The 14,107-nt window shown below is 44.0% G+C and overlaps 1 protein-coding gene across 1 annotated transcript in view; it reads left to right on the forward strand.

Moving 5' to 3' along the window:
* Window positions 1-249: 249 nt before the first annotated feature.
* Window positions 250-14,107, forward strand: part of LOC115084265 (probable acyl-CoA dehydrogenase 6) — a 317,847-nt gene continuing 303,989 nt past the window's right edge. Inside the window, 1 exon segment of the mRNA XM_029588898.1 lies at window positions 250-587. Coding sequence (XP_029444758.1) covers window positions 372-587 — 216 coding nt within the window. The 5' untranslated portion in view covers window positions 250-371.

Genomic DNA, 14,107 nt, shown 5'->3' on the forward strand with positions numbered 1-14,107 from the left:
CACCAACAGGCAAAGTAGTTAATATTTAATAATACTACTGTTTTAAAAGCCTTGTGTGTCTGCACATTAAGCATGAAGTGTAATGTCAACAAAGTTCACATAAATGTATTGCATATAATGAAGTTTATTATAAAAAATTGACAGACATGACGTCTAACTCCAGCTATCATAAGCATTGAAGGGAACTCCAGGGAGTTTTAGAAGAGTCACGTGACTACAGAGCCTGACCGGCAGAAACGACGTTTAGACCGGCGCTCCCGCCCCCCCCCCCCAGCCGCTCACGGGAGACGGGCCGGGATCCACACCACGCGCACGCGTGCGCACTAACGCTTTCCAGTCACACAACAAAACAAAACAAAACAAAAGAAAACATGTCAGTGTGCTGTTGGCTGAAAGCGCGCGCTGGGCTTCGGGCCTGGGTTTTGGCCCCGCGTGCGTTGTCCACTCGCGGCAGCTCATGGACCCGAAGTTTCTCGGAAGTTGCCGCCGTCGGGAAGAGCAGCAGCGGCGGCCTTCAGTCGTCCTTGGAGCCAAATCCTCTTGTGTTCAACCAGGAGCACAGCGCTCTGCGGGAGTCTCTGAGAAAGGTACCGAAGAGTTGTACGCTTTCTCCTCCCCCCCCCCCCCCCGCAGTGTCCAACACCGACCCCCTTTCCCAATACACTTTCACTTGTTGCAAGAGTCCCATGGCCCCTAATGGCTGAGAGGTTGACGGTGCAAGCAGTCATTCGGCCCTGTAAAAAGAAACCAGAATTGCATTGCCGGTGACAGGCTCTTTATTGGCTGAGGTTTCTGGCTCAGGTCAGAGTTTCAAGCAGCAGAAACCTACCTCGTTGTTGTGAGCTCTAATGAAAATTGAGATTTTAACCTGTGATGTAATGCGTTAAGGATTGGGCTTATAATTTATGGAACAGCTTAATCACAGGTTTGTCGAATTTCTGTGCATGCACGCAGAGTTTAAGTATGTTAAGTAGAAAAATATAAACAATGTCTACTGTATTTTGTCTATAGCCCCTTCCCCGATCTGGACCTAAGCACAGGGGCTTACTGGGAGGATCATGGACCAGAGCAGGTTTCAAATTTTCTGGGTTCTTAGATTTTCTAAATTGCATATTCTGTTGCTGTGTGCCTCAGCTATTTGGCCGGATAAACTTATCTGGCAAATTTACCCTACATATACCACTGAATATTGGCCAGTTAGCCAGAGTTAGCCAGAGAAGTTACCTGGCAAATTCTGAATATTGGAGTTAGTTGGATAATTAACTCAGCTCCTCCCCAGAAAGTCCCTAACTTACCCAGCCAGATTTTAGCTGGCTAAAGTTATCTAGCTAGAATCTAGCAAATTTTAATTTAGCCTGATAATTTCTGAGTTACCCTGTTAAATGCCTTTGAATATGGACCTCACAGTCTTCTCTGGGGCTCTTTTGCACACCATTCCAGTCAGCCATACACCATGATGCACACAAAGGCTGTTCAAAAAATAAAATCCTTTACTGGTCTCTGAACAAAATCCAGGCAGCATGCTGATATCCAATGCACCCAAAACAGTTCAGTAAATAAAGTCCCAGACACAATAATTACCGTAAGTCTGTCTCTCACACAGGCTGATACAGTACAACGCGCTCAGTCAACCCGAGTTTGTACACGTGTTTTCGACGCGCTAGCTTTACCCCTTATTCAGTAAGGGGTAATAGCGTGTAGAAAATGCGCGGCCAACACCCCCCCCCCCCAAAACTAATAGCGCCCGCAACATGCAAATGCATGTTGATGGCCCTATTAGTTATTCCCGCGCGATTCAGTAAGTAAAATGTCCAGCCAAGCCGCACATTTTACTTTCAGAAATTAGCGCCTACCCAAAAGTAGGCGTTAATTTCTGCCGGCACCGGGAAAGTGTATAGAAAAGCAGTAAAAACTGCATTTCTGTACACCCTCCGACTTAATATCATGGCGATATTAAGTCGGAGGTCCCAAAAGTAAAAAATAATTAAAAATAATTAAAAAAAAAATTTAAATCAGCTCGCGGGTTGAAAACCGGACGCTCAGTTTTGCCGAACTCGTGGCTGTCAGCGGGTTTGAGAACAGACGCCGGCAAAATTGAGCGTTGGCTGTCAAACTCGCTGACAGTCGCCACTTCTGTCAAAAAAGAGGCGCTAGGGACGCGCTAGTGTCCCTAGCGCCTCTTTTTACCGCGGGCCCTCATTTGAATACTGAATCGCACGCACAGGAGAGTGGCCTGTGCACGTGCCGGGAGAGCAGGCGCTCTCCCACGGCTTTTACTGTATCAGCCTGAAGTAGGCTGTGCTGCACATCCTGGGCAATTAGCCTTGAGAGGAAAAAAACATTCTCAGGGATCTCCTTAGGAAACTTTTGCTGGATGCAGTAGTCTCCTTCAGTTTAGAGCTTCTCTCACATGTCTCACACAAATGAGCCTCTGGCTTATTTATTTTTTTCAGTCAGCAACTCTGCAGGACCTTTCTCCGTTGGGCAGTTTTCTCTTTGAACTCTTAACTAAGAGCAATCCTCTTAATTCATCTTCTGAAGCACTCCCCTGGGATAGAAGAGTAACATGGAACTATTCCTTTCTTCCTTGAGATTTCTTGTGTTCACACACCACGCTAGAGAATCCCTCTGAGAGCCCAAGAGACTTCTTCCTTCCTTGAAGACCTGGGTACTCTGACTTTGGGCCCCAGCCACCAGGACTGTCCTTTTGGGGGTGGGGGGAGAAGGGATGGAGTCCTAATAAGGATGACCTCTTTCGGGCTCTGCAGTGCAATGGTAGCCCCATCCTCAACACTATAATTTTAGCATTCCATGGTCCTGCTGCGGTTGATTCTCCCTGGGTCTTACACCCTGATAGCCACCTTCATAGGACAGGCACATTTCTTCAGTCACTTCTCTGTTGAGAGATGGCTTCTGGTCCTTTCCCTGTGAAGGGAAATACCCCACCAACACTACTCTGTGAAGAGGTGGTACCCTCAGATTGTGAGCTGCAGACTGAATCAAAGCCACACCCCTAAATAACATACTCTGTCCTGGGATTACTTATAGGGGCAGGGTCTGTTAAGACTGCTGACTTTACACTATTAGGGAGCAAGTACCATTAAGTGATATATGTTGTTTTGTTAGTGTCTTTTTTATTTATTTGCATTGAACAATTGTATTGCATATTGCAGAATAGAAATGCTTTAATGAATAAATAAAATGGCAATTTGGGGGTCCCCTTATTTATGAATATTATTTTTAAAAATAATGGGGTCTACTTTACTTTACTCTTCAGTACATATTAATGGTTTATATATGTTAACTTCATTCAGTTCATTTTGATGGGGTTGCAACTGTTAAATGTCTTCCAGGATCCTCAGCCAGGAAAACTACCAACCTGATAGGCAATGCAATCACAGAAGAAAGTAGATTTCCCGTCGATAGCAGGGCTGAATTAGCCATGCTGTCATGGGATCTGTCAATCAGGTCCGGGAGGCGGAGCTTTACAAAGCAGAGATTTAGATTTTAGCTCTCTGCGGCTGCGCGCGTGTTCCCGCGCAGGAAAGTAACAGATTCTCCTCAGTCTGTTTTTTCCGCGAGCGGGATCGCACGCAGGACTGACTTCTCCTCAGCATTTCTTATTTTATTGAAATGTCAAAAAAGCCAGGGTTTAAACCCTGTGCCTGTGGCAAGGTAATGTTGGTCACGGATGGCCATGACCGATGTTACCGATGCCTGTGACCAGAGCATAATTTACAAGATTGTGATTTTTGTGCTCTAATGTCCCCAAGAGCCCAAAAACAACAGGCCTACAAAATGTTTAAACTTTTTATGTTTTCCGAGCTATGGGAGGCTCATTCTTCACCGGGTCTCTCGTTGACGGCGGCTCTGTTACAGAAAAGAGCGTCGTCGTGGGATCCTCAACCCTCCAGGCTTGGAGGTAAGGACTTAACTAGCCGACATAGGCCTTCGGATCCGAGAGGACCGAAAGAGCCTCGACGATCGGCGCAGGAAACAATGGCGCCTAAATCTGGGGCGCCGACGACTTATGCGCCTGAAGTACCTTCTGCGCCCAAATCACCATTGGCGCATAATACTTCCGTGCCCGAATCATTATCGGCGCACAAGATACCGGCACGCATAACGCGCTGGAGGCGTCTGCACGCAAGTCAGTATATGCACACAGCTTACAAAAAACATCGACGCACATGGCGCCGAAGGCATTAGTGCATTCGACAACACACAGATTGACGCACAGTGGACTACAAATGTCCAAACAAATACATCATTCAATACCACATGGGGTAAAACGAAGACATCAGTCTCCACATGTACCTTATTCCACCTCTTCAGACTCTAATTCTACAGCGGTGAAATCAAAACGAATCAGGTGATCACTGTCGGGAGATGGAACCCATACAGGATCATCGTCACACCATCATCATAAGCAATCACATCACTCACATCAAAAAGCTGCGAACACGAGAGATACATGGGCAGTGAGCCCTTCCACTTCTAGGTCATCTCACCCACGAAGTGTAGATTCCCAATCTCGTAGACAATTTTAATACAAAATGTTTAATACAAATATGTTTAATACAAAATGTTTAATACAAAATGTTTCCTCTGCTGCATCTTCGTCCTCAGATATTTCTGTTAAGACCACAGAGGGCAAAATGAAGAACAAGTATGACATACCAGCTACTTCCGCTAACATTCCTACAGTATCACCTAAAACAGGTGAACTACCAAAACAATCTGGTCGTGCAGCAATGCCTCCTCAAACAAAAGAGGCATTTCTTCAGTTATCCCAATCATTGGAGGGTTTTATGAAACTCTTCAATCATCTTTTAAGATGTCTAATGAGCTATCTGTGAGTTCTCCGGAACACAATATACATACCTCTAGAGAACCGTCGGTGGAGCCTCCGGCATCCCCAGTGACGAAAGGACCAATTTCACCAATTCAACAGCAAGATACCCCTATAGATTCTCTATCTCCACAAACGTCTCCATTATCATCTACTGGATTCCCATCGGATCCACAGGAACCATATTCTCCTCCAGAGGACCTGACATACCCAAAATGTTTAGAAAAATTGGGCACAATATTACATCTGGAGGTCCAAAAGGAGACAGACCCTAGGTCAGAAACCTTTGGTCTCCTAAAGATTTTCGATGCTCCGGGAGAACCAACATCTCTTCCACCACACAAATTATTACATTCTGTCTTGCAGAAGTTGTGGGAAACGCCTTATTCTCTATCAGCGGTTTCCAAAAAACAGATATAAATTTTCGTATGAGAAAAACATCGCCTTACTCTATACCACAATTATCAATTGTGATAGAGTCGGCAATGCAAAGATTCCAAAAAGCAAAATCGCATGACTCGTATCCCCCTGGAAAAGACAACTGGTGCTTAGATGACTTTGGCAGGAAGATGTATCATAACTCAATGTTGAATGCCCGCATTATGCACCATCAATTCTATATGGTACAATACTTATATGAGTGCATACAAGCCACAAAAGGTATGCTTTCCTCGACGGCTGATCGGGTACCACCGCCTCTTCATGATATGGAGGAATGTTCTTGACACCTTCTATGATCAATATATGAGGCATTTGAAACATTTTCTAGGGCGTCTGCGACAGCCATAGCAGCCCATAGGATGGCATGGTTACGCTCTAATAGGATAAGAGAAGATTTACACGAGAAACTGATGAACCTCCCGTGTACAGGAGACAACCTGTTTGGAGAACGGTTCCAAGAAACAGTTGGGAAATTAAAGGAGGAAGCTCTAGCAGTCCAATCCTTAACGTCACAGTCTCACTACTCGACCACGCATCGTTATGTGGGATCTACACGTAGACAATCCTATAATCATAGGCCTTGCAAGTCTTATCAGTCTTTTCGTACTCGGACATATCCATCTTACCAGCGTCCTCCACCGCAACAAAACGACTCAACATAGAGGTAAACCATGTAATCAGAGACAGCAAACACAACAACCGGCTGCTGCAGTAAAATCAACGCCGTCTTTTTAATAAATCAGCCACCACCACTACATCAAGCACCACCTGGCAGAATCCATTCTTGCTTGGCAGCTTGGGAGAAAATAACAACCGATCAATGGGTTTTAGAAATAGTACAACATGGCTAATTTACCACAAAACCCATACTACCTCACTTTTCCACTCTGAAGAGTCAAAGCTTCCAACTACAACTGGGGGAGGAGATTGCTTTGCTTCGCAAACAGCAGGCCATTCGACAAATTTTCCCGAAAACCCAAAAAACAGGGTTCTATTCCCCATACTTCCTCATACCCAAAAAGTCGGGTGGACTTCGCCCCATATTAGATCTACAGGAATTGAACAAATTCCTGACCAAAGAGAAATTCAAGATGGTATCGTTGAAATCAGTCTTACCTCTGATTCAACCCAACGACTGGATGTGTTCCATCGATCTGAAGGATGCGTACTCACACATTCCAATCCATCCAACCTCTTGGCGTTACCTATACTTTCGCTACGGCCATCAGCACTACCAGTACAAGGTTCTTCCCTTTTGGACTATTGGCTGCACCCAGGGTTTTCACCAAATGCATGGTTGTGGTGGTGGCTCATCTCAGACAACAGGGTATGACCATCTTTTCCATATCTGGACGATTGGCTTATAATAGACTCTACCCCGGAGATCTTACTCGATCACCTCCGATGGGTGATACAGTGCTTACAGGAATTGGGGCTAGTGATCAATTTTCAGAAATCACATCTCCAACCAATACAATGACTACAGTTCATAGGAGCAGGCCTGGACACTGTTTGCAATCGGGCATATCTCCCAACAGAAAGAATAACACAATTATGTCAACTTCTCTACTTGTTGAACAATACTCAAAGGCCGTCGGAAAGACAAAATTTGGTAGTCCTCTGCCACATGGCGGCGGCTATCTTCACAGTACCCAACACCAGGCTACACATGAGACGCCTGCAATGGGGACTAAAACGTCAATGGAAACAACACTCGCAACCGTTGACACAGAAGCTGTCGTTGACTTCCGAAATGAAACAGGACATAACATGGTGGCTCCTACACTCCACCCTGTCAAAAGGAGCAGTATTCAGTCCTCCTCCTCACAACACAGTCTTAACCACAGATGCGTCTCGCAAGGGATGGGGAGCACATCTCGAGATTTATGAAACACAAGGGTTATGGACAATCTCCGAGCAGACCCTGCAGATAAATTTATTGGAGCTCAGAGCAATTCGAAATGAGCTGCAAGTGTTTCAAGATCACTTAAAGGGCCGCAGAGTCATGATCTACACAGACAATCAAATGGCAATGTTTTATATCAACAAGCAAGGAGGGTCCGGTTCATGGCCCCTTTGCAAGGAGACCCTGACAATCTTCAAACATGCTCACCAACATTGCATACATCTGCAAGCAACTTATCTACCAGGAGTAGCAAATACAAGGGCGGACAGGCTAAGCCGCATCTTTCATCCTCACGAATGGACACTCAATTCGGAGGTAGCCAAGACATTTTCTTGCAATGGGGGACACCTGCGTTAGATCTCTTAGCAACCGAGATCAATGCTCAGGTTCCCAAATACTGCTCGATAAGAGCAGGTCAGTTCAGGATCGCCCAAGATGCCTTCCTCATTCCGTGGACGACAGACCTCCTGTATGCCTTTCCTCCCATACCACTCATAACAAGGACACTTCAGAAGTGCATAGCAGACAAGGCTCAACTGATACTCATAGCTCCAGCCTGGCCAAGGCAACCGTGGTACAGTTTCCTTTTCAGACTGTCCATCACGGACCCCATTCGATTACCGAATCACCCAGATCTTCTCTTCCAAGATCAAGGAACACTTCTACACCCACTACACTCATCTCTTCATTTGACAGCATGGAGATTGAGAGGCTCCTTTTAACTGAAATGGGAGTTTCCACTTTGGCACAATCCATTTTGCTAGAATCAAGGAAACTCTCAATGAGGAAAAACTATAGCTATAAATGGAAACGCTACTCTACCTAGTGCACTTCTAACGGTGTACCACCTTTAGACTGTTCACCTGAGTTACTCATGGATTATCTACATACACTGTACACAGCTGGTCTGGCAACCTCATTCATCAGGGTCCATCTCAGTGCCCTAGTGGCATATCACAGACCACTTAACAATATTTCTATTTCCAATCGCCCCTTACTATCTTGTTTCATCAAGGGGTTAACTCAGCTTCGCCCTCCGATCTCTAAACCTCCAGTTCCATGGAACCTCAACATAGTTCTTGAACAGCTCATGCTTTTCCCATTTGAACCCATGGACTCTGCACACATTAAATACCTCACATGGAAGGTGGTATTCCTCATGGCACTAACATCAGCATGACGATTAAGTGAATTACAGGCCTTGGTCCATTATTCTCCATATTTACAGTTTCATCACCAAAAAGTGATTCTCTGAACTCACCCATCCTTCCTACCAAAAGTGGTGTTTCAATTCCATCTCAATCAGACCATAGAACTACCCATCTTTTTCCCTAAACCTCATGCAAATGACAGGGAAAAATTACTGCATACGCTAGACTGCAAAAGAGCGTTAGCATATTTCAAAGAGAGAACAAACTCGGACTCCTGTGTTTCTCAACTCTTTGTCTCTTTCGACCCGAAAGCGCCTGGACTACCGGTGGCTAAACGCACCATCTCCAGCTGGATAGCACAGTGCATCAAGTTCTGCTACGACAAATAGAACCTAAAGCTACATTCTGTTCCCAAAGCTCACCAAGTTAGAGCAGTGGCAGCCTCCTTGGCACACCTTCAACATGTACAACCCATTGACATTTGTAAGGCAGCTACATGGTCATCGCTCCATACCTTCACATCGCACTACTGCCTTGATCAACAAGCAGCCACTGATGCGAAGATAGGGCATGCAATCCTGCAATCTCTATCCTCTTCTACACTGTGAATGCCACACTCTTCATGATCACGTACAAATATATATACCATAAACAATGTGATCGGGATCTTGGGACTCCCATGACAGCATGGCTAATTCAGCCCTGCTATCGACGGGAAAAAGCAAGTTTGCTTACCATAAACGGTGTTTCCGTAGATAGCAGGATGAATTAGCCATGCTGACCCACTCTCCTCCCTGGCAGTCACCGTCTTTCTGAACTACAGCTTAATCACAGACTGAGGAGAATCTGTTACTTTCCTGCGCGGGAACACACGCACAGCCGCAGAGAGCTAAAATCTAAATCTCTGCTTTGTAAAGCTCCGCTTCCCGGACCTGATTGACAGATCCCATGACAGCATGGCTAATTCATCCTGCTATCTACGGAAACACCGTTTATGGTAAGCAAACTTGCTTGACTCTGATATCAATGTTGTCATCCATCTGGGTAACAATGACCTTGCTAGAAATGGTATCCTTGCAGTATAGAAAGATTTTCAAAATCTAGGGAAGAGAATTAGACACAAGGCAAAGACTATTGCCTTTTCCTGTTCATGGAACGAGAAAAGAAAGGCTATGCCATATAGATAATTTCAATTCTTGGTTCAAAACCTGATGTAAGGAAAGTGGTTTTGGATACATTGGAGGCTGGGACGTGTATGGAACAATAAAAGGTTATGTGGTAAGGATGGCCTACAATTTATCTGTAGAAAGAAAGAGGATGCTAAGTGAAAAATTCAGATCATACATTATCAGGAATTTAAACTAGGGAGCAGGGATGGCAGAAGGTGGCCAGTGAATTTGGCATGACACCCCCAAGCAAAACAGGAAATGGGAAGAGAAAGTAACAAAAATCAATCCATTCAAAACAACAGAAAAGGTAACTAGGAAGAACAGCTGGAAAGCTATGACCACAAATGTTTGTAATATGACCAATATAATCCAAGACCATCAGACCCTAATGGTGGATGCAGACTTGGACATTATTGCAGTTATGGAGAAACGGTTCACTGAGTCTCATCATTGGGTTACAGCCATCCCGGGCTGTAACTTATTAAGAGAGGACAGAAAATGGGAAAGAGTATAAAGGATCCCAAAAGAACACAAGGAAGACTATCTGGTAAAACTGAGCTAGATAAAGAAAGAAATCAGGAAAGCAAAAGGCCAAACAGAAGAAAGAATTGCCAGAGAGGTAAAGCAAGGTGACAAAACATTTTTCAGATATATCAGAGAAAGAAAAAGGCCCAAAGTGGTATAGTGAAATTGAAAGGTGACAAGGAGCATTGGTGGAGAGAGATGAAGAAATGGTGGAAATATTAAACAAATACTTCAGTTCACAAAAGAAGATCCTGGAGAAGACTCTTGCTGGTTGACAAGACCGTAGATGGAGATGGGGTAGATGAAACTCAGTTTACAGAAGAGATTGTATGGGAAGAGCTAGATAAACTGAAAGTGAACAATGCCCTTGGGGCTGGATGAGTTACTGCCCAGGATACTGAGCGAGCTCAGGCATGTGCTGGTGGATCCATTGAATGACCTGTTCAATAGATACCTGGAAACGGGAGTGGTGCGGCAGGATTGTAGCAGAGAGGATGCTGGAAACTACAGTTTGTAGCCTCATCTCAGTGGTGGGAAAATTAATAGAGACTCTGCTGAAGGAAAGGATGTTGAACTATCTACAAGTGGGTGGGTTGCTGGACCCAAGGAAGCATGGATTGACCAGGGAAAAGTCCTCTCAGACAAATCTAATAGATCTTTTCGATTGGATAACTAGAGAATTGGATCAAGGAAGAGCACCCAATGTGATCTACTTGGATTTCAGCAAAGCTTTTGATAAAATTAGAAGCTTGAATATATAGATACATAGAAGAGAACATCCCCCTTCCCCCCACCCAAAATAGGTAAATGGAACCTATTTTGAAGAGAGAACAGTGTTAAGTGGAGAGCCATAGGAATTGGTATTGGGACCGGTTCTGTTTAATATCTTTGTGAACGACTTTGCAGACGTGATATAAGGTAAAGTTTGTCTGTTGCGGATGATACCAAGATCTGCAACAGAGTGGACATGCCTGAAGGAATAGAGAGAATAAAATGTGATTTAAGAACGCTTGATGAGTTGTCGAAGATTTGGCAGCAGGGATGCTACGAAGGGCAGAGTCATACATCTGAGTGTGGTAATCCAAAAGAGCTGTATTTGATGGGGGTGAAAGATTGATGTGCGCGGAGCAAGAGAGGGACCTTGGGGTGATAATATCTGGCAATCTGAAGAAGGCAAAGCAATGTGACAAGGCGATTGCTAAAACCAGAAGAATGCTGGGATGCATAGAGAGAGGAATAACCAGTAAGAAAATTAAGAGGATAATCCCTTATACAGGTCTTTGGTGAGGCTTCACCTGGAGTACCCTGTTCAGTTCTGTAAACCGTATCTCAAAAAGGACAGAGACAGGATAGAGGCGGTCCAGAGAAGAGTGATTAAACTGGTGTGGCATCTCCTTTGAATGATTTAGGAGGAGAGGCTGAAGAACCTATATATGTATACCCTGGAAGGGAGATGGTGCAGAGGAGATACGATATAGACCTTCAGATACCTGAAAGATTTTAATGATGTACAAACTTCAAACCTTTTTTGTTGGAAAGGAAACAGTAGAACTAAAGGTCACAAAATGAAACTCCAGGGGGAACTATTCAGAACCAGCATCAGGAATATTTCTTCATGGAGAGTGTGGTGGTTGCCTGGAATGCTCTTCCGGAGAAGGTGGTGACGACAAAAACAGTCAAAGAATTCAACGGGACATGGGAAAACCATTGTGGTTCTCTAAAGGCTAGAGGACAGAAATGAAGAAAGGGTGCATGGGGGTAACCAATGATTGTTTTTTACTCTTAGCAGAAGCACAGGGAATAGTACCCTCAACCAATAAGCCTTGATACTTTTGATGCAACTGCAAAATCACTTTCTGCTTTGATCGTGGCAGAGGGGGGAAGGGCAATTGGATTCAGATAGCAAACATCACAGGCCCCATCTTCTACGGTCTAGGGTACTGATATGCAGACATAAGAAAAAAAGCACAGGACTGCTTCTAAGGCCAAGTCCAAAAGCAAAGTAAGTCAATTAGCATTGTCTGAATTTTAAAGAAGGTTCCTCACCCAGTAAAATGTTGCTAACAGTAAATTTTTATGGGTTCGACAGTTGCTTGGTCTTTGATTGTAAATATTACTACTCTTATCTTAAGGCTTGGGGGCAACTGCATAGACTACCCTTAAGAAACTTGGGGGCAACCTGCACGGCGTGACAAATATTACTATGAGAAGCTTGTTGGGCAGACTGGATGGACCATTTGGTCTTCTTCCTCCAAGGCAGCACCAGGGCTGCAAGTCTGAAGTTCGGACTTGGCTACTATATTCCTGAAGGTCTCATCTATATACCTTTCTGTCTGCCTCAGCTCCTCCAGGTCTGCCACTCTAGCCTCCAGAGATTGGACTCGTTTTCTGAGAGCCAGGAGCTCTTTGCATCGCATGCACATGTACAATTTCTCACCGGCGGGTAAAAAATCATACATGTGACACTCGATGCAAAAGACTGGGAGTAATCTAATAGGGAGCATGTGTAAGAAGCTGAAGTAGCTTGGATGGATTTAAATGGGAAGCATTCAAATATTTCAAAATACCTGAATCAATTGCTAATTTTAAATGGGTCATGAACAGGAATAAAAAGAAACATTTAGTTATCTATATACAAATGTCAGAAATCTAAAAAATATTTGTGAGTTTGGATGTATGACATTAAGGGCCTGTTTTAACCATAATAGGCATCTCGGAGATAACCAATGGGACACTAAGTTGGCTAAAAGTCCTGCAGGAAAAAACTGCACTCTGAAATTATTATTTTCATGATTTTTAGTACACACCAAATGTAGGCAGTGCTATACAGAGACAAATAGTAGACAGTACCTATTCATTAGAGGTTTCAATCTAGTTAAGACGGACACACAATGAAAAAAATATAGGCCTTAGATTTGACAGTGAGTCCATGACTGAGATGGTTTATGGTAGGTGGGATAAAGCTGAGGAGGAGTAACTTTTAAGAGTGCACATCAGAAAATTCAGTTACATGAGCAGGGTTAGCCAGAGTTCAGATATTAAAAGTAACCTCAAGGAGATGAGTATTCAGGTTGGACTTGAATCTGGTCATAGAGGGAGCCTGGCACACGTTTGGAAAGGCCATTCTAGGCAATTTGTGCAGCCAGTTGGAAGGGACAGAGATGAAATTTGGTGATAGAAGGGTGCAGGTAAGTGCAGATAAGGATGTTATGTGGGGAAAATGAAAGGAGAAGTAACAAGGAACTGCAGTGTGAATGCACTTTTAAAGGCAAGCATAAACTTATATAGTAATTTTGAGAAGAATGGTTATATGATTGTAATGGTATTGGTGGTAGAAATCACCATGGTGATGGGAAGAATATAGCTGTGTGTGTGTGGGGGGGTGGGGTGCGGGGCACATAATACTGTTCACAAGAAAGCTTTTCATAGTTTGTTTCACTATCCTGTCAGAGTTTAGACAAGCTATGCCAGTTAAAAACATAATAATGTGAGATTTCACTTATTCCAGAACGACGGGCATTGGTGACCTTTTTGTGGCACACCTGATCAGGTTGAATGCCTCAAGGATTGGTTCTAGGGAAGGTTCTCTTTAATACCATTGTTTAGTGGTATTGCAGAAAGGTTAGAAGGAAAAATGTGTCTGTGACAGAGTGAACACACCTGAAGGATTAGAGAGAATGAGAAGTGATCTAAGAAATCTCAAATAGTGGTTGAAGGCAATGTTCCCTCTAAGGACTGGGTTGCCGTGTGCAAAATGTTTTGGTTTCATTATCCTGTGAGTACTACTTTCCTTGATGGAAAAAGCCTATCAATTTTATGCTCACAGCAACCCAAACCTTAGAGGAAACATTGGTAGCAACACACGCTCTTTCTCACACATACATGTTCAAACTCACAAACACACACACTCTCATGCCTCCCATTCACTCCCCAGACTCTCATGCACATAAGAACATAAGAAATTGCCATGCTGGGTCAGACCAAAGGTCCATCAAGCCCAGCATCCTGTTTCCAACAGATGCCAAACCAGGCCACAAGAACCTGGCAATTACCCAAACACTAA

The sequence above is a fragment of the Rhinatrema bivittatum genome, chromosome 2 (genome assembly GCF_901001135.1).
Source record: "Rhinatrema bivittatum chromosome 2, aRhiBiv1.1, whole genome shotgun sequence".
In the NCBI taxonomy this organism is placed as follows: Eukaryota; Metazoa; Chordata; class Amphibia; order Gymnophiona; family Rhinatrematidae; genus Rhinatrema; species Rhinatrema bivittatum.